Genomic DNA, 18981 nt, shown 5'->3' with positions numbered 1-18981 from the left:
CTGCACGAAATAGGAACCATTTTTTCAGTGCAATTGCTGTTCAACAAATGTATCACTGAATCACTGTCATAGGAACATTAAACCTCATTGACCCCTTTGTTGTGCTTTAAGTCTTTGAGAGCAACGCTATCACGTCGGCACATTTTGAACCGCAAAAAAAAATGGAAATCTTAAATCTTAAGTCCAAAAATCTTGAAAATGAACTGTGGATGATTTTATTTTCGAATTGAATTGACTGGGTGATAACTGTGTGTGTAAGAGCCTTCAACTGTCGTGTCTGGGAAAAAAAGGTGAACGAGTTGTCGGGTTTTGATTTAATAAAATGAGTAACCTTTCAGAGAACATACTGTACTTTTCATGCTTGCCATTTTGAGAGAAGAAATGCTCTTTGCGTTTTTACGAGCTTTTATCAAATGGCAGATGATTTTTCTCCCAGCTTCTCTTTTCCTACTTTTTTTTCTCTGCACTGGGTGATTTGGAGGGCCACACGTGATGCGCCGGGCACCGCAGCGGCATGCCAACCTTTTCTTCCAATTTCCTCCGAACGGGGCCACCTAACACGGTGTCCACTCGAAGGGTTACTAGAGTTACCGCTGACGTAAAGTCCCATTTTATGTTCTCGCCTGTGGCAACGTTTTATGTTTTCAGCTACATCAATGTCCTAAAACGTCAAATCTGCCCTGAAGCTAAACTCAACCCCATGTATTAGTGAAGCAAAATAGAGTAAAGCAGGAAACAAGAAAGTGTGGTGGGATCATGCTGGGATAGATGATGACACAAGGCGCTACAGGCATTGAGTGAGCATGTGTGTGTGTGTGTGTTGTGTGTGTGTTGTGTGTAAGGGGTGGGAGGGGGTTAGATGGAAGCAGACGCATTATCAGCGACTGGTCTGTGACAGCGGCGTTAACAAGTCGCGGTGAATCGGCTCATTCCTCATTATCTTAATGAGATCGCCGTCCGAGAACAAATGGACAGGAGGGTGGGGGTGGACCGAGCGAGACTGAAAGCGAGATGGCGGAAGAGAGAAAATTGGGGGGGAATACGCTCGATGAGAGCGGCGAAGGGAGGGAGAAGCGAGGAAACCATGGGAAGACGTTGCGGGGAAGTGCGGTCGATTGGTACGTGTGCGTGTGTGTGTGTGTGTGTGTGTGTGCGTCTGTGTGTGTGCGTGTGTTGGTGTATGCTATGCTGTGGGGAGATGCTGAGGAATATGGCAGGTGGATGCCTGGACGGAAACATCTGCAGATGAGAAGGGAAACATACAATTTTGCCAATTCAAAAGGTTAATCCAGTCTTCACACCTATTATATGGAATCGCTCTGGAGGTGGCCATCTCGCCACCTGCGTCCTCACCTGGCAGCCCACGTCATGTGAGGTCTCCAGAAGAAGGTGGATCCTACATGGTGCATAACTCCTCTGCAGTCTTTATAAAGCACCGATATTTATCACAACGTTTAATGTGTAACCCCAGACCAACCCGGTCTCACGATAGTCGAAAATTGATCTATTGAACGGTTTCCCAAAATACCATAGTCCAATTTTTTTAATGCTACACAAAACAAAATTTAAACCAATTCATTTGAATGGGGAGATTTTTTCATGCCATCCAAAACAACTTGGACTTAGAATGAGGATGGAGGGCATACATGGCAGATACGCACCCTAAAACTAAACTAACCTGTAGAAAACCGCAGGGAGGTGGGAGGGACCATGGATGTATTAAAATTTTAACTGCATGGGTTTTAATTTTGTTCTGACCAGCACGAAATAAAGGTGACAGCCAGGGTACTGGTTTGACTTTTTCTCTGGGTGGGCTGTTTAATTCAAGGGATATAGGGTCATACCCTTAGTATGAGTTTCATTCATAAATACTATTTATCTGAATATAAATATCAGCAATTGCGGAAAACATGTCCATGGCGATAGCGAGCTCCACCAGAGATGTCGCTGCTACACTTATGATTATGGGTAGTGTAGTCTCCATGACATCATGAAGATGTGTTTTTCTTACAACAAGGTTGATATATATATGGATATATATATGGAGTTGTGGCTTATACAGAAGCAAAAATAAATGATTATATATATATTTATTAAAAGAAATGATTATTATATTGTGAAATGATTACGTAGTTATTTATAAACATTTGAAACCCTAACGCTAAACCTTTACTCTAAAAACTACACAAACTACAATTCCACGCAATTCTGTCATGCATTTTGAGGCAACTGCCTCATGGGTAAAGTAGTTATATTATTGTAAACCTTAAAAGTTATGTAAATAAAGCATGGGTGAAAAATGAAATGCATGTGTTACCAGGGGTTCATTTGGTCAGGGAATACATTTACATATGTAATTTACATATGTAATATGCAGAGCCCTGAATTATATGTAAGGCCATTTTAAGCAGCGCCCCCCATTGACACTGCCACCCCTCTAAAAGTACCTGTCCAGAGCTGTCCAAAACAGTTGACCTTAATTTGGTTGCTATTTTAATGACAAGATTATTAGGTATAGGGCTTCAAAGTTGACCTCTGGTCAGGGTTCAAAGGTTAATATCGCGGTTTAGGGTCCACTGAAATCTTTCAAAAATACACATGTTAACCTGTAAGAGGAGACCTTTCCAAAAATGTGTTTGGTTTTGTTCTACGACAAAGTAAAAACAAATCCAACGAAACCTGAATCATCTTTTATTTTGCGGTAGTCAGAACCAAACATAAACCCATGCATTTCATATTTAAATAAATGCATGCCGCCCCCACACCTCCCGTACTTTCGTCAGGTAAGTTTTAGTTTTAGTGTGTGAATCTGCTCCCCCTTCCCCATGCAGCCCTCTTCTAAAGTCGAATAAAATCTCCAAATTCAAATGAAGTGGTTTCAGTTTGTTTTGTGTAGCACGAAAAAAAGACAGACAATTGTACTCCGGGACACAATTCAATAAATTAGTCTTTGTGACTATGAGCACAAAAATGCATGAGATCGGGTTGTGGAGACACCACTAAATGAAAAACTAAATTTGACCAAGTTTCATTATTTATTTTCTCAAATTCAATGAAACGCCTCCTGAAAGTCAGGGTGAGGGCATCAGGAAAGGTGCCGGCGAGAGTCGAGAGTCAAGTGTGTGCGTCGTCATGCGCTAGTCGGCTGTTTTGTCTCACAGTTTTTCATCGCGCGGTGCATCTGCCGCAGGAAAAAAAGACGCAGCAGGGGAAATCAAAGGTTCCTTTAAATCTGCGGAGCAAGGAACCAGAACGGGGGGGGGGGCTGGGGAGAGGAAGATGAGAGGGAGGGGGATGGAAACCAGTTGACTGGAGTGGTGTCCTCGCCACAGAAATGGAACTTTTCGAGGAAATAGGTTCGTTGAAAGCCAGAAACAACACCTGCGCAAACTATTCACCGCTTCCTCAGCGGTTTGCCGACCTCTGCCAGTCTACAAAGGATCCTAATATCATCTTGTATCGGTCGCACGGACCCGCTCTGTTATCTGTTTGAAGCAACGCTGCCTATTTGAGAGAGTCCAGATTCCAGATTATTTTTTGCCATAATAACAAGTAACAATGGAATGCTTTCTCCCTATTTAGGGTTAGGGTTAGGGTTAGCCCTAACAAACAGGGTGTTGGAGACAGGCATGTGCGATGCGGGCGGCAGAACACGGGAAGGAGAGGAGGAAGTCTGCCTCGCGGGGTGTAGCATTTAAAATATATGATGTGTGTTGCCATCTGCTGGGTTATAATTATTGGCGTGCACAGTATCTATACGGCTTCCAATTGAATCTCCTGAACTCTTGAGTTGGATATGGCTAAATCTTTTTTCTAATCTCACCGATTAATTTTCTCCGACCGCCCCGATGTGACCAGAATCTACACAGAAGCGCTGTATTTATAATAAAGCACCTTAAGGATCTTTTTTTAATGCTCTGGTGTCTCGTGTGGATTATATTCTAACATTGTATGTAAATCAGATGGGTTGAGAAAACATTGTCCAATATCAAGCCCGTTAATTGCGTTGAAACCATATGAAAATATCAATAAGTATTGAATGATGGCCGTGAAGGCTCGGCTACAATTGGCTGCTCCCATCGTTATTCGACGAGCCCGCCCGGTGGAACACGACATACAGTAACCGCCCCCGCCATGCGTCACAGAACAGAGCCAGAAAATTGACACTGGTTCAGTGTTATCTTCTGATACATTAGGCCTTGACTGGTGGTGGTGGTTAAGCTACTTTGTGAAATCGGCCGTAGAGCATTTTTTAAGGTCGCCCAGAGTAAGGTGTGTTGTGCGATGCGGACACAGATCTTTGTCAGATGTTTGACCTTTCATACAAAAATAATACGTTTGCGTGAATAGATTAAAAGAAAATAAAGGGTCCACCCACCTTCCAAATCCCATTTTAACCCATAGTGTAGTGTGGTAGTATAGTCACTCACAGCTCTGGCACTGATCCTCCTTCGGGCCCCAGCAGCGACCGATGCAGGAGCGGTGGCACTTCTGACCTGTGGGACACAACGAGTAAAGACATTAATGGACTGTAATATCAAAAGCACCAAGCTAGACAATCTAAGAAATCGATCAAATGGATATATCTGTTATATAAGAAATAACAGCACAAATCATTTTCCCATTCCACCCTGAATTTGCGGAAAAATGTCAAAAAAATCGTTGCCTATTTTAGGAATAGATTTCAATACAATAACATTTGTTTTCAGAAATCTTGTCCTCTAGCATTACTACATAGTCGTGACTCTTCGCCAGAGTAGTGGTTTCCTTGAGTAGCCGCTTATGAAATGGGACCAATCCTCTGAGCAGGAGAACACTGATTTATCTGTGAGCTTAAATGGCAGTAAAGAGGTTATAGTTTTAAAATACATTATTAGAGGTTAAGTTGTCCTGCGTTCTACAATCATCTTTTGTCACTATAATAATAATAATAAATCCAGGTATGTTAAAGTATAATCAGCTACATTCTTTTCAATTGAAGTAATGAAACAGAAAACCTAAAAAGCCCCAGCAATATCATACAATTTTGTAAACAGCTCCCTCCATTGCAAAATAAATTGATCATTGTGACAACCTTATCGCTTGCCATGCCAGGATGTTTGCATACCAGGCCAATATGAAGGGCCATTTCTATTTTCAAGGCAGGTGCGCTAGTCAACATTTCTCTTGAAAATCTCAGCTCTTTCGGCCAAGAGGCACTTCTGTGTTGCCTCAGTTTTTTCCGACATTGTTTATTGAAAGTGTTGAGTTAATCACCTGGAAGCCTGAAGGGGTGAGCGCTGCCCTTTCATTTCCTACCTCTTGTCTGTTTTTCAGTGAAGAGTTCAAGCCACACAAACATATATATATATATATATATATATCTTTACTCTGGCTTAGCCGTCTAGCTAGTGGTTGATTTATTTTGAAGACTCTTATTTGTTGTTTTGGCAAAACAGCATGTTCCTTTTATAAAAGATAGTTTTGAGTTGACACGAGAGACATACTGCATGTATTGCAAATGATATGCCTCAATTAATTGAATTGCTTTTTATACATGCCTACTTCATGTTGTGTTACCTTCCTCAGAAAGCCGTGGCTAAGGCTGTTTAACTATATGTCGTAAGAAAGAAGAATGCTTGTATGCGCGGGACAGCTTTCAAAACTAGCTTAAGTTCATCATTTAATGTTGCCGTTGACACAGGAAAAACATAAACAAAGGCGAAAGGGAAAACTGAAGTGTGAGGACAAATTTGAATCCCAAAAAGATTGATATGCTTTCAATATGGATGCATGAATTGATTATGAATACAAGTCTGAGGAATCAATCTTGTCATCCTGAGAGAACTCTCCAACCAGACGACACATGAGCTGTCGCCACTGTTGTTCATTTCTTCTTTTGGAGCACCTCATTTACTTGCTTGTAATTAAGCAGGAGAGTGAGCCTGAATGTGTACCAAAGTGCTATCCTCTGTCCATCACCCTCTCCACGTGAGAGCCATGAAGCATTGAAGCCAGACCCGCGACATGACACAAAGCCTCTTCATCTTCAGCCCTCCTCTTCCTCCTCCTCCGCTACACCCTCACCAGGAACTGAGTTTCCAATGACCTTGGGTAAAATGGCCCAACACCCTCCTCTTGGCCCCATAATCTTTTGCAGCTTTTTAGAACAAACAAACAAAACCCTAAGAACTCCCCTGAAAGTTAATACAACGAGATCACCGTCAGAATTGGAGCCAGAGGAAACAGTGCCGAAAGCGATGGGGGGGCAATAAAGGCGACTTTGCAACCCGTGATCAAACAGGCACATAGATTTTTCAAACCAGATGCTGAGCTAGAAAGAGGGTAGTGGAGGAAAACAACACCATCCTCAATAACAACAACAACAACAACAACAACAACAACAACAACAACAACAACAACAACAGAAAGCTGAAATTCCTACTGTCTCCCTCAACAGAGGGACCAGACGAAGATTATGTTCTCAAGTATGGATTACAAGTTTGGAGACCATTGATCTTTCCAGAGAGCCAGGGACTTGGACACAGGGAGATAGGTAGCGATCCAATACATTGAGCTGTGTGTGTGTATGTGAGTGTGTGCTGTGGCGGTGGTGAAGCAAACCTTGAAAGGAAACCACCAGAGGTAAGAGAACACCTTCTTCTCGTATGGTTGCTGCACAAGGCAATGCATTATTCTATTGTGCAGAACCCGGTTCGGTTCGTGGGCTACTGCCACCAAAGCGGACACAAGAATGGCAGTGTGTGATGGAGGGAGATGGAGTTTAAGAAAGGGAGAGAGAGAGAGAGAGAGAGAAAAGCAGAAATGCCTGAAATGAGGTCGGCATGGGGTGGGGGCTACTCAAGGCTTCTTAAAGTTCCTGTCGTCACCAACATCCCCTTACCCCCACAGATTAAGTGTTGGTGCGTGTTTGTTTTTGTTTGAATTAATCCCTTCATCACCATAAGCAATTCCTCTAACGTAAAACGTCTTGGGGCTGGTTGGAGTAAGTCGCTAATCTGAGGCCAGACACTGTTTTCACCAGCTACAGTGAGCCGTGTGACAGATTGAGGTCAAGAGGTGACTGTGGGTTGATTGTATTTTTTGACACTCACACTTGGCCACTTGTCAGAAACCCCCCTATCGAGGCCCTGGCATTATTTTGTTAGCCGTGTACGGGCCCCCGATGCACGATGTACAGCGAGTACAGATTGAGGGAGGGCGCCCCTTAATCACAGGACTCACATATACCTTTGTTTTGCAAACATGTGTCTGTGATGATGCTGAGGATTTCCAATGAACTTTTGGCCCCTCGAGAACATGAGAGAACAGGAAAAGAGGTTCTAATGTGGCAGAACTAAGTAACATTAACAGTTAGCCAATGACAAGAATGGTCATATGTTGGTGGAGGCCTTTTTGAGAAAAAAAAAAGTCATTTATTTTAGAAATCAAAAGCAGCTGGTTCGTGGCGCACAGGTTGGAGAATCTGTCCTGCCAACACAGCCTTGATGAAAACAAATATAAAAGAGAGACATCTATACACTACCTACAGTGTAGGTATGTGGATGTCGAGCTACAGTATGTAGGGACTTTTGCAAAGCTAACTTGTTAAATCTCAGACACCAAACAGACTCACGTCACTAGCGTAGTGAAGTACTATTAAAGTGTAGAAGGCAGGTCACTTAGTTTTCAATTATTAAGTCCAAAACTAAAAGTTAAAGGGCACAGTGTTAGCGAACCTGGCCAACAACCCCACCTCTGTTTTCATACCATCAAGAGAATGTACTCAAGCTTTCAGGTTAATATAATTCTTTCAGGGAGCTCTGCGTGGTGTATGCGTAGAAGCATAGTTGTTTACAAATCATTGGTGAAATGGTGATACCAGGGAAGTGATGAGGGAAAATTTGATTTTGTTGTATCACAGTTCAAGGATGTGGAGTCTTGGCTTGTTACCAACAAGTTGGTGTACTCCAGTAAACCAACCTCTACTGCGTAGACTTTGACACCACAAACCTTTGGTAGTGTACTCACATGCGATGCTGCTGTTGGTGGGCACCACCACAGGGTTGGTTCTGGGGCTTTTGACGATGTCCTGCCAGTGAATGGTGTCAGCGTGGCACAGGAACTTGTTCTGGTCCACATACACACCTCCAGCAAGGATCTCTGTCGAGGGAAAGAGGGGCCAGAAGAGAATTCATGTGGTTAGGTGGGAGGCAAGATCGCTATTTTTTGGGAGACATAGTAGTTTTGGTTGATGGTGGGGGTAAGGGTAGAGATTCTCAGGGTACAGGGTACAGATGTAGAGTCTCTCCTGATGTTACCATTATCTCTGGAGGCCTACTTTTTGTCAATAAATTTAGCTTTAATTTATTTTCACTATTTTGGTCAAATATAATTTTGTCAGGTCAAAACACAAGGTCAGCGTATAGTAAATACCGACTCAGAATTTTGTTACTGCTGCCAAAGTCAACAAACCAGAGCAAATATATATATGGTCATTTTTTATAAACCCTGATCAGTCCCACAATGGTGAAATTCGCATTTTCTCTGCATTTACCCATCCTGGTAAGTGATGTATCTCGGAGCAGTGGGCTGCCCTACAGTGGTGCCTGTCTTGCTCAAGTACACATCAGCACGCTACCAGGAGGAGCTGGGGATTGAACCGGCAGCCTCCTGCTTACTAGATGACCCACACAACCGAACCCACGAACAACGGTAAATCAATGCCCCACCCTCCCATACGCATAGCCACACATGCACTCCAGTGAACCTCACTTCAGCTGAACTGGCTTTTTTTTCCCTTTTCCAGTCGTCTACACTGGTCGGCGATTGTCAAATGCGTATTAAAAACCTGGCTCCCTGGTAATGGAGCCTACAGTTAAAGTTACAGGGACATGTGTAAGTATGACTGTATCAGATGTTGACAAGGACAACTTTGATGCATGTTTCGGTCAACTGAACATGAACTGTCCTTCCTGAACAACCGTCATTCCTGCGAGGGCTTTTTCGATGAAAACGCCTTTCTGCGGTTTTCAGCAACACACACACACACACACACACACACACACACACACACACACACACACACACACACACACAGACAAGCACGCACACACGCACACACACACAAACAAATCTACTGACACACCACCCTGCACAAAAAATAGTTAAATGACATCCAATATTGCCCAGAGGAGTGTTTGCAATTCGCCATTATCCCGACACACTGAGAGATGCAGGCGAGATGTTTTGGCAAGCGAGACCCGAGACAAAGCCGTGTCACATTGCTGTTATTACAACTACCTGATCTTTCTCCCTTCTTTGTCCCTGCACCCCCCCTCCGGCTTCTCTGCAAACAGACAGACAAACAGTTATACCCACCCTTCGTCCCTGCCACTCCCCTCCACACTAAATCCTTCTAAATCCCCCCCTTTCCCAACTGATGGCTGGCGGCCCCCTATCAGGTTTTATAATTTCCTATTTTATCAAGGTGGAGGGATGAGGGGCGACACCCTACCGTCGCCAACACACACACACACACACACACACACACACACACACACACACACACACACACACACATACACACACCCTAATCTACATTGCTGTGTCCGCCAAGGATAACAAGACTTAGAGGAGGATTCAATCATTTCGCCAAAGGCGCGCAACTCACACTCACTTCTACAGACGATACTGTGTACACACACAGACACACATACACACACACACACACACACACACACACACACACACACACACACACACACACACACACACATACACACATCGCAAAGCGTGATCGGACACAGAGGGTGGTTTCCGATTATTGTTGTTTTGCATGAGCTCTTAGAAATGCCTAATCCTGCCAGTGTCTGTGTGTGTGTGGGTGTCTGTGTTTAAAGGAACCATAGAGCAAGCAAGGGAGAGGGAGAAGTGTTAGGGAAGGAAGAAGGGGTGAAACTAAAGAAATACACATATTGCTAAAGGAAAAAAGAGGTGAAATGCGAAAGAGAGACATAGAGGGGAGGAGGGGGGGGGGGGTCACAATGGAAGCGTGTGCCCTGGTGGCAGATTTGCATTACTTACAGTGTCGGAGTTGTTCCCTGTCTTACCACAAACAGATTACTGAGACAGGGCTGAAACAGATGAGACGCATTATCATTTACTAGACGACCCCCGAGCGCCACATACATACACACACAAACACACAACCACACACACACACACACGCACACACATTATATTGTACCACAATGGCCCCAATAAATGTTCCTCCTTTATTCTGTTTTCACCTGTCTTCCAATCTCCCTCTTGTCTCCACGTTTGTTTACGTTGGATTGAGCTCTGTGGAAATTAACGAATATGCACAACATGGGGAATATTAAACTGGTTAGCATGAAGAAGCGAAATAATTTGCCAATGGGGAGATAATATTATAATTGACACAATTTCCTAACACGAGGACACCACATCTTGTGATTGATGGGATCTAGTGGTCTCATATGATAGGATCATAGGATTACTACTTTTTTTGTAATTAACATAGTCAAAGACAATTTCTCAAAGTTAGTTTTGTTTAGTCAGTCATAATTCTAGGCTTATCATTTTATCTCAAACAACATTATTATTTTGTCATTTTGTGAATTGTCGGTTGGCACTTTGGGTCCACAGCACACTTCTTGTGGGGAAAAAGTCTATGCAGAGTTGAAGCTAATATAGCCACTGGGGGGCACAAGCCAGTGTATCATCAGTGCCTGTCCCAAGCCCAGATGAACAGAGAGGGTTGCATCAGGAAGGGCATCCGGCATAAAAACCATGCCAAATCAAACATGCAGACAACAAATCTGATTTCCATGCTGTATCGGTCGAGGCCAGGGTTAACAACGACCGCCACTGGTGCTGTTAGCCAACAGGGTGCCAGCGGAAATTGTGTTACTGTCGGCCGAAGAAGAACAAAAAGAGGGGGAAGACGTGTCTGGAGACAGCAGGAGAGGAAGAAGGGTAGGAGAGTAGAACTGAGAGTAGGAACTTTGAATGATGGCACTCTGAAGGGTAAAGAGAGAGAGCTGGCTGACTTGATGGAGAGAAGGAAGGTAGATGTACTATGTGTACAAAAAACCAGGTGGAAGGGGAGTAAGGCCAGGAGTATCACAGCCGGGTACAAACTGTTCTACCATGGAGTGCATGGCAGGAGAAATGTGGTAGGGATAGTCTTGAAGGAAGAATATGTCAAGAGTGTTTTGGAGGTGATGAGAGTTTTGGACAGAGTGATGATCATGAAGCTGGAAATAATGATGGGGTGATAATGAATGTGGTCAGTGGATATGCTCCCCAAGTTGGATGTGAGATGGAAGTGAAAGAAGAATTCTTTAGTGAGCTGGATCTAGTGGTGGAGAGCGTCCCCAAGGGAGAGAGAGTGGTCATTGGAGCAGATCTCAATAGGCATGTTGGCGAAGGGATCAGAGACATAGGTGATGAGAAGGTGATGGGGAGGTGTGGTGTCAAGGAGAGGAATGTGGAAGGACAGGTGGTGGTGGATTTCGCCAAAAGGATGGAATTGGCTGTTGTGAATACGTATTTTAAGAAGAGAGAGGAACACAGGGTGACATACAAGAGTGGAGGAAGGTGCACACAAGTGGACTACATCTTATGCAGGAGGTGCAATCTGAAAGAGATTAGTGACTGCAAAGTGGTCACTAATGTGGAGTGTGTTGCTAGGCAGCATTGGATGGTGGTCTGTAGGATGACTCTGGAGGCCAAGAAGAGGAGGAGAGTGAAACAAGGGCCAAAAATAAAATGGTGGAAGTTGAAAAAGGAGGAGTGTTGTATGCAATTTAGGAAACAGGTAAGGCAGGCAATAGGTGGAAATGAACGGTTACCAGATGACTGGGAAACAACTGCAAAATTGGTGAGGGAGACGGCCAGGAAGGTACTCTGTGTATCATGTGGGAAGAAGAAGGAAGACAAGGACTCTTGGTGGTGGAATGAGGAAGTACAGGAGAGCATAGAGCAGAAGAGGTTGGCGAAGAAGAAATGGAATAGTCAGAGAGATGAAGAAAGTAGACAGGAGTACAAGCTGATGCAGCGCAAGACAAAGAGAGAAGTGGCAAAGGAAAAGGCATACGACGAGTTGTATGAGAGGTTGGACAGTAAGGAAGGAGAAAAGAACTTGTACCGATTGGTAAGACAAAGCGACCAAGCTGGGAAGGATGTACAGCAGGTTTGGGTGATGGAGAATAACGATGGGAATGTGCTGACTAGTGAGGAGAGTGTGTTGAGAAGGTGGGAGGAGTACTTTGAGGAGTTGATGAATAAAGAAAATGAGAGGGAGAGAGGAGTGGATGACGTGGGGATAGTGGATCAAGAAGTGCAGCAAATTAGCGAGGATGATGTGAGAACAGCATTAAAGAAGATGAAGAGTGGAAAGGCAGTTGGCCCAGATGACATACCTGTGGAAGCATAAAAATGTTTAGATGAGATGGCAGTGGTGTTTCTAACGAGACTGTTTTACACCATCCTGGAAAGGGAGAGGATGCCGGAGGAGTGGAGAAGAAGTGTACTGGTACCCATCTTCAAGAATAAGGGAGACGTACAGAGCTGTAGTAACTACAGGGGAATAAAGTTGATCAGCCACAGCATGAAGCTATGGGAAAGGGTAGTAGAGGCTAGGTTAAGAGGAGAGGTGGGGATCAGCGAGCAGCAGTATGGTTTCATGTCAGGAAAGAGTACTACAGATGCAATGTTTGCTTTAAGAATGCTGATGGAAAAGTACAGTGAAGGCCAGAGGGAGTTGCACTGTGTCTTTGTGGATTTAGAGAAAGCATATGATAGGGTGTCGAGAGAGGATGTGTGGTATTGCATGAGAAAGTCAGGGGTGGCAGAGAAGTATGTAAGAGTGGTACAGGATATGTATGAGGGCAGTCAGACAGTAGTAAGGTGTGCAGTAGGCGTGACAAAGGTATTCAAAGTGGAGGTGGGATTGCATCAAGAATCAGCTCTGAGCCCTTTCTTGTTTGCAATGGTGAAGAGGTTAACAGATTAAATCAGGCAGGAGTCTCCGTGGACTATGATGTTCACGGATGAGATTGTGATTTGTAGCGAGAGTAGGGAGCAGGATGAGGAGAGCCTGGAGAAGTGGAGGCATGCATTAGAGAGAAGAGGAATGAAAGTCAGCAGAAGTAAGACAGAATATGTTGTACGGTTTAGGGTAGGTGGCACTGACAAAAAGGCAGGTGGCTGAACTGGAGGTGGCAGAGTTGAGGATGTTGAAATTTTCATTGGGAGTGACGAGGATGGACAGGACGAAGAATGAGTACATTTGAGGGACAGCTCAAGTTGGCCAGTTTGGTGAAAAAGTGAGAGAGGTGAGATGGAGATGGTTTGGACACGTGTGTAGGAGAGATGAGAGTTACATTGGGAGAAGGACGCTGAGGATGGAGCTGCCAGGAAAGAGGAAAAGAGGAAGGCCAAAGAGAAGGTTTATGGATGTGGTGAGGGAGGACATGCAGGCGGTGGGTGTAAGGGAGGAAGATGCGCAGAACAGAAGGTATTGGAGGCAGATGTTCCACTGTGGCGACCCCTAACGGGAGCAGCCGAGAGAAGAAGAGTTGAAGGCAATGTTCTTCGAACTGCAGTTCAGCTAATGGCCACGAGACACTTAGCATCGAATAACTCAATGTCAGGGAAAAATAATAAAACTTCTCACTAGAAACACAAAGTCAGTGTCCCCCCCCTCCATAACACTTTTGGGTCTCAATATCATCTCCACCTCTTCCAATTGGTGTGTTGCTTGTAATTTTTGAAAACGATCGTTCCATAAAAAGTATATTAGGACTTGAAGATGTCCTTTGTGTGTGCCTTCATTGACCCTCGTACCAAAACCCTGCCCAGCTGCCCGTATCTGTAAAGCTCATGCTCCATCCACCCAAGATGGCAGAGAGCATAAACCCAAACTCAAAGCTTCAAATTGTCTGGTCGGAATGCAACGGGTGATATTACACCTGAAAACTTTCTACAGAGTTTATACAGAATTATTAGTCATTCGCTCTACTTATCCATGTCTATACGGTTAAGTAAAGGCAACAGAATGGATTGGTATTTGTATTGACCGACAACGTTTATGACTAAAGATTAGAAAGTCAGTACACAGCTGATAACCTGTGGTATAAAGCAATTTTAGTAACTGCTGCAACTTTACCATTTTAGATTGGTTCATGTGTGTTTTGCTGCCATGTTTTGCTATCAAAACAGTGGAGAAATATTGACCACGCGTTAAGAAATCTGCGTTGGATGGCAGGAGTTCAGAGGGCGACAATCCCTGAGAGATTAAACTATACTTGGCATCTGACGATTTTATAATCTTGATTGTATGCTCATTCAGCATGCATGGCACCCAGTTTTTAGTTGTTGTTTTTTTGAGTTTACTGCAGTAGCAATACAACAGACATACAGGCAACATGACAAGGGCGGAAGGTGCAGGCTGGATAAGGGATTAATTGCTTTCTGGGTTCACCTAGTGGCAGTTTGCCCAGGATAGTTAGGGCCTCTGTCACAGAGCCATGAATAATTCACCACCACGTATTCCATAACGCATACAACATGCTAACACGCGCGTTGAACAGTATGAACGGTAAATGCTTGATTAGCATAGTCGCCATACTGTAGATGCGCTGTTGGTGGCCTGGGGGGACCAACAGTTGAAGCCTGTTGTTGATTGTTTTGGTGGGAAGAGAAAACAGCATCTTAATTAGCTCGCTCCGGCAGCGAGCACATGCTTCCAAGCCATCCCCAGCTCGTCTCGGGAGCCACTCCAAACGCCTCTAAACGCCATTGTGGCTCAAACTGCAATACTCCTCAGAACCTGGGCCCAGGACCATTAAAGAGGAAAATAATAAGAAATCTAAGGAGGCAGAACAAATGTATGCAGCCAATTATTTCAAGGGTAAGTGTGTGTTGTGTTTTTTTTAATTGCAGTGTGGGGATGAATTTGATTAAGTCTGGGAGGCAAATATCAAACCTTTGCGGAAGGTTAAAAAACTATTAATGAGTTTGTGAGAACGAATTAATATGTTTTGGGCGGCTTAATGAAGGAATATGTGGGACATTGTGAATGACGGTGCCTCTTTGAACTCCAGTTGATTTGCGCAATCAAATGTTATTATCAAATGTCCAATATGTTCATTTGGATACGCTATGAAAGCAAACACATGCAGAAAACACCGGCACTTAAAGGTACAACATCTCCCAGACACTCACTTTTCCAAGACCATAAAACAGAACATACTTTAACACATAAGGGAAACGCAAATCATGCATGTTAACAGACTAGCATCAGGAGAGCCTGGCAAGCAGAAATAATTCAAGCATACCATATAGAAAGAATCATAATGATAGTGGTGGAGCGTAGTTTTTGGGCGCTAGCAGCAAGAACTTCTTGTCGTTGTTATTCCGATATTCAAGTATAACTTGATAACCACCACCCCCCCCCCACTTCATTTTAACAAGACTGATAGTCAAGCAAAGGGCATTACCAACAGTTTTGGTGTGTAGACTAACAGCCATCATTAAGAGACACACTGAGACCTGCAAAATGTGTGTCAGCAAAATGGGTACATGGCTAGATCCTCGCCAATTCCCTTCTATTCATTCTGGCACATCAATGCTGTGTAGGTTCCTTTCAGCTTTCTGAATGTACGGGTGTCCAAATGGTACCAAGACCCACCTTGTGGGAGACACATTCATTAACTACACTCAAACCATGCATTCCTTATTGAACTGCTTTCTGATGAAACAGCTCGAAGAAAATTGCGTGTGTTTTGCAACGATAAAATGTGCATTAAAGATGAAATAGTGAGGTGAGCTCTTTGACTGAAAATATTTACCACAACCCAGAAAATTCAGCGCGGATGCTAGAGTTTGACAGAGAGAAAGCATATTGCATATTGTTGAAACATGTAAACCAGGGCTATTGCATTAAGCAAACGCTGCCTCAATGATAGCAAAAAATGTAAATATTAGTGCGCACGTCATATAACGTGTGCTGTTAAACTAGTGGCATTGAATGTTCCCTGTCTGTTTTCAGGACAGAATTCCAGGTTTGGGATAGTTTCTAGCCACCCATCTTGGTTCACCTACACTGGTTCAACCTGTTTTTGAATTGACTCCTGATCCATTGAAGGTTTAAATCTGTGATGTCTCAGAATAAAAGCTTCGTGCAATCAACATAACTTTTTACACAAAATTGATTGTATAATATCCAGTATATATAATATTGATATAATACTTCACTTAGAACAGATAACTCTGTCTCAGGCGGTCAAACAACACAGGCAGATATGATTCTGTCAGGCACACAGATGAAAATGGGAGCCTTTTCCTGAAAATGATGACTTGGTCTCCACTGAAAAGGAAAGCGCCACGGTCTCATTGCCTCGGGAAGCGGACTCGGACACGCCTCAGCACAGCTCGTAGCTTAGGAGAGCAGAACAGCAGCTCCACGGGAGGACGGGGGACACTTTCTAGGGCAAAGAGGGCCAGATTCTGGGGCCGCCGGCACACTGAGGCTTTTGAGGAGCCTCGCATGGGAGGAGGAAGAATAATTGGCGGATACAGAGAGCAATGCAGGAACAACTTAAAAATGGAAAATGTGAGAAGTAGCATAGCATGTGAACCCGAAACGTACCGACAACCAATGCTGGTTTCAAGTGACATGATAGATCACAGTACAGTACAGACTGCATGTACTTTATTTATAGGCCAGTGTGTGGAATGCTGGCTTGTGCTTTTAGCATTGACAGCTACTAGTCAGGCCAAAAACAATATAAGCAACACTTGGATCATTTGGAAATGGCCAATGAGGATCTGAATGATTTCAGAAACTGAACCAACAGAAGAACATGACTTTCCTTGATCAATGTTTAAACATTCGTTACCAAGGGCAATTACAGCATCCTATAGTATAGTTTCCTCATCCAAGTCCCATAATTCTGTGTTACTGTATTGCTATGTCATTTCATGGTAATCATGGGGAAAATACTTTTCGGAACTGACTCAGCTACTCTATGGGGTTGGATGGACAAATAGAAGAAATGTATTATGATCTGAAGAGTCTTTAGCATAAACCACTGACATATAAAGGAATGGAATGGATAGTCTGCACCTTGTGTTTGAATTATGAATTGATTGATTGCAGAATGCTAATTGGTCGTTCTCACAGTAATGGTATACTACGCACAGTAATTGCTGTGAGGTCAACACAACATGGCTTCTATATCTTTGAATGGCCGGTTGCCTATATCTAAAGTTCTCTTGAACCCGTCACCACATTTATACTTCATGTTTATATGAATTGTAAACATTGAGGGGAAAATTGTACAAAGCACGTAGTGGACAGGGTTTTTTGGGGGTCTAGGGTCATGTTTGACTCAATGACAAAGTGGTCAAAGTCTGTCAACACATTCATGCAAGTGAATGGTCACTCGTCTGAAGGAACGCAACATTTATTGGGTTGGATGGCGTCGCAATAACCGCCGATGCGGAGCCGCGTCGGCGCCCGGCTGGCGATGTCAATCAAAAGCCGGAGCCGCGGCGACTGTTTGTGCTCCGAGTCGCTCCCTGGACCGTGGAGACGGCGGGGGAGCAAATCCCTGCGCCTCCTGTACAAATAGGTGATCTCCTCTCCCATCCATCATCCGCCTCACACTGCGTCCTCCTCCCACCTGCCGTTTCCAAAGAAGATGACATCCTCGTCTGAGACTCTGTGTGTGTGCGTGTGTGTGTGTGTGTGTGTGTGTGTGTGTGTGTGTAGTGTCTGTGTGCTTGTATGTTGTTTATTTTTTGTGTGTAGACACGGATTTGACAAAACGACTGCGAGAAGTAACTTGGTAACCCGTCAAAAACAGATTCTCCCCTTTAAAGATTTGAAATAACCCAGGGACGGGGAATACGACATTGTAAGTAACTGCCCGATGTATGAAACTATTAAGGGCCGTGCAAATGTGTGCCCTGTGATAACATGCAATATCACAGCTTAATTTTAACAACTTGAGTTGTACCCACACACTCACACACACACACACACACACACTCACACACACTCACACACACACACACACACACACACACACACACACACACACACACACACACACACACACAACACACACACACACACACACTCTGGTAATAAATCCATGAACTCCATGGGCACAAGCAAACACAATGAGCAGAAAGTCACTCTGTCACTTTTTAACTTTGCAATGTTGTAGGTGAAGGACACACACACACACATACAAAGACACACAAAGACACACACAGGCACACACGCAGACAAAGACACCCGTGACGCCCGATGGCCAAAGCACATTAACCTGTGGATCCCGGAACCGGCGTAAGACCTCCGCCGCCATCTCCGACCCCGTCTCGTACCAAGCCGAGCGGACGAGAGAGAGAGAGAGAGAGAGAGATAGAGATAGAGGGCGAGAACGGGAGAGGGAGAGAGAGGGGCACGCCATTTCTGCACGTCGTTAAAACGCGGCTCGAGAGAGAGAGAGAGAGAGAGAGAGAGAGAGAGCGGGCGCCTCCATCCAGATGCGATTGCACTTTTTATGTGTTTAACTATTGACCTGAAAAGAACAACTGCATTAGCGCGGCTACATCAAGCGCTTTATGGGTTCGCTGTTCACAGGCGGGACGGACTCAGAACACGCGCAGCAGTCCGCGGACAGAGAGAGAGAGAGAGAGAGAGCGAGGGAGAGAGAGAGAGAGAGAGAGAAGAGAGAGAGAGAAAGAAAGTGAGTTAAAATGGAGGGCGCGACACGGGAGTTAAGGGGGGTAAGTAATTAGTTTGACAGCGGTAGGGAGGAAGACATGGACTAATTCATATTTCATAGAACCAATTTAAAAGGACACACACACACACACACACACACACACACACACACACACACACACTAACGCTGTATGTGTGTGGATGTGTGAGTTCTGGGACATGGAGAACAATAC

General features: G+C 44.2%; 1 protein-coding gene across 1 annotated transcript in view; it reads right to left on the bottom strand.

The window, feature by feature from the left end:
• Window positions 1-18981, bottom strand: part of erbb4b (erb-b2 receptor tyrosine kinase 4b) — a gene marked incomplete at its 3' end in the record, with an annotated part of 188909 nt that overhangs the window by 105762 nt on the left and 64166 nt on the right. Inside the window, 2 exon segments of the mRNA XM_080019820.1 lie at window positions 4431-4496; window positions 8011-8142. Coding sequence (XP_079875946.1) covers window positions 4431-4496; window positions 8011-8142 — 198 coding nt within the window.

The sequence above is a fragment of the Zeus faber genome (genome assembly GCF_960531495.2).
Source record: "Zeus faber genome assembly, chromosome: 18".
Taxonomy (NCBI): Eukaryota; Metazoa; Chordata; class Actinopteri; order Zeiformes; family Zeidae; genus Zeus; species Zeus faber.
The sequence above is the reverse complement of the archived record's forward strand: the minus strand, read 5'-3'. Positions and strand labels throughout refer to the sequence as shown.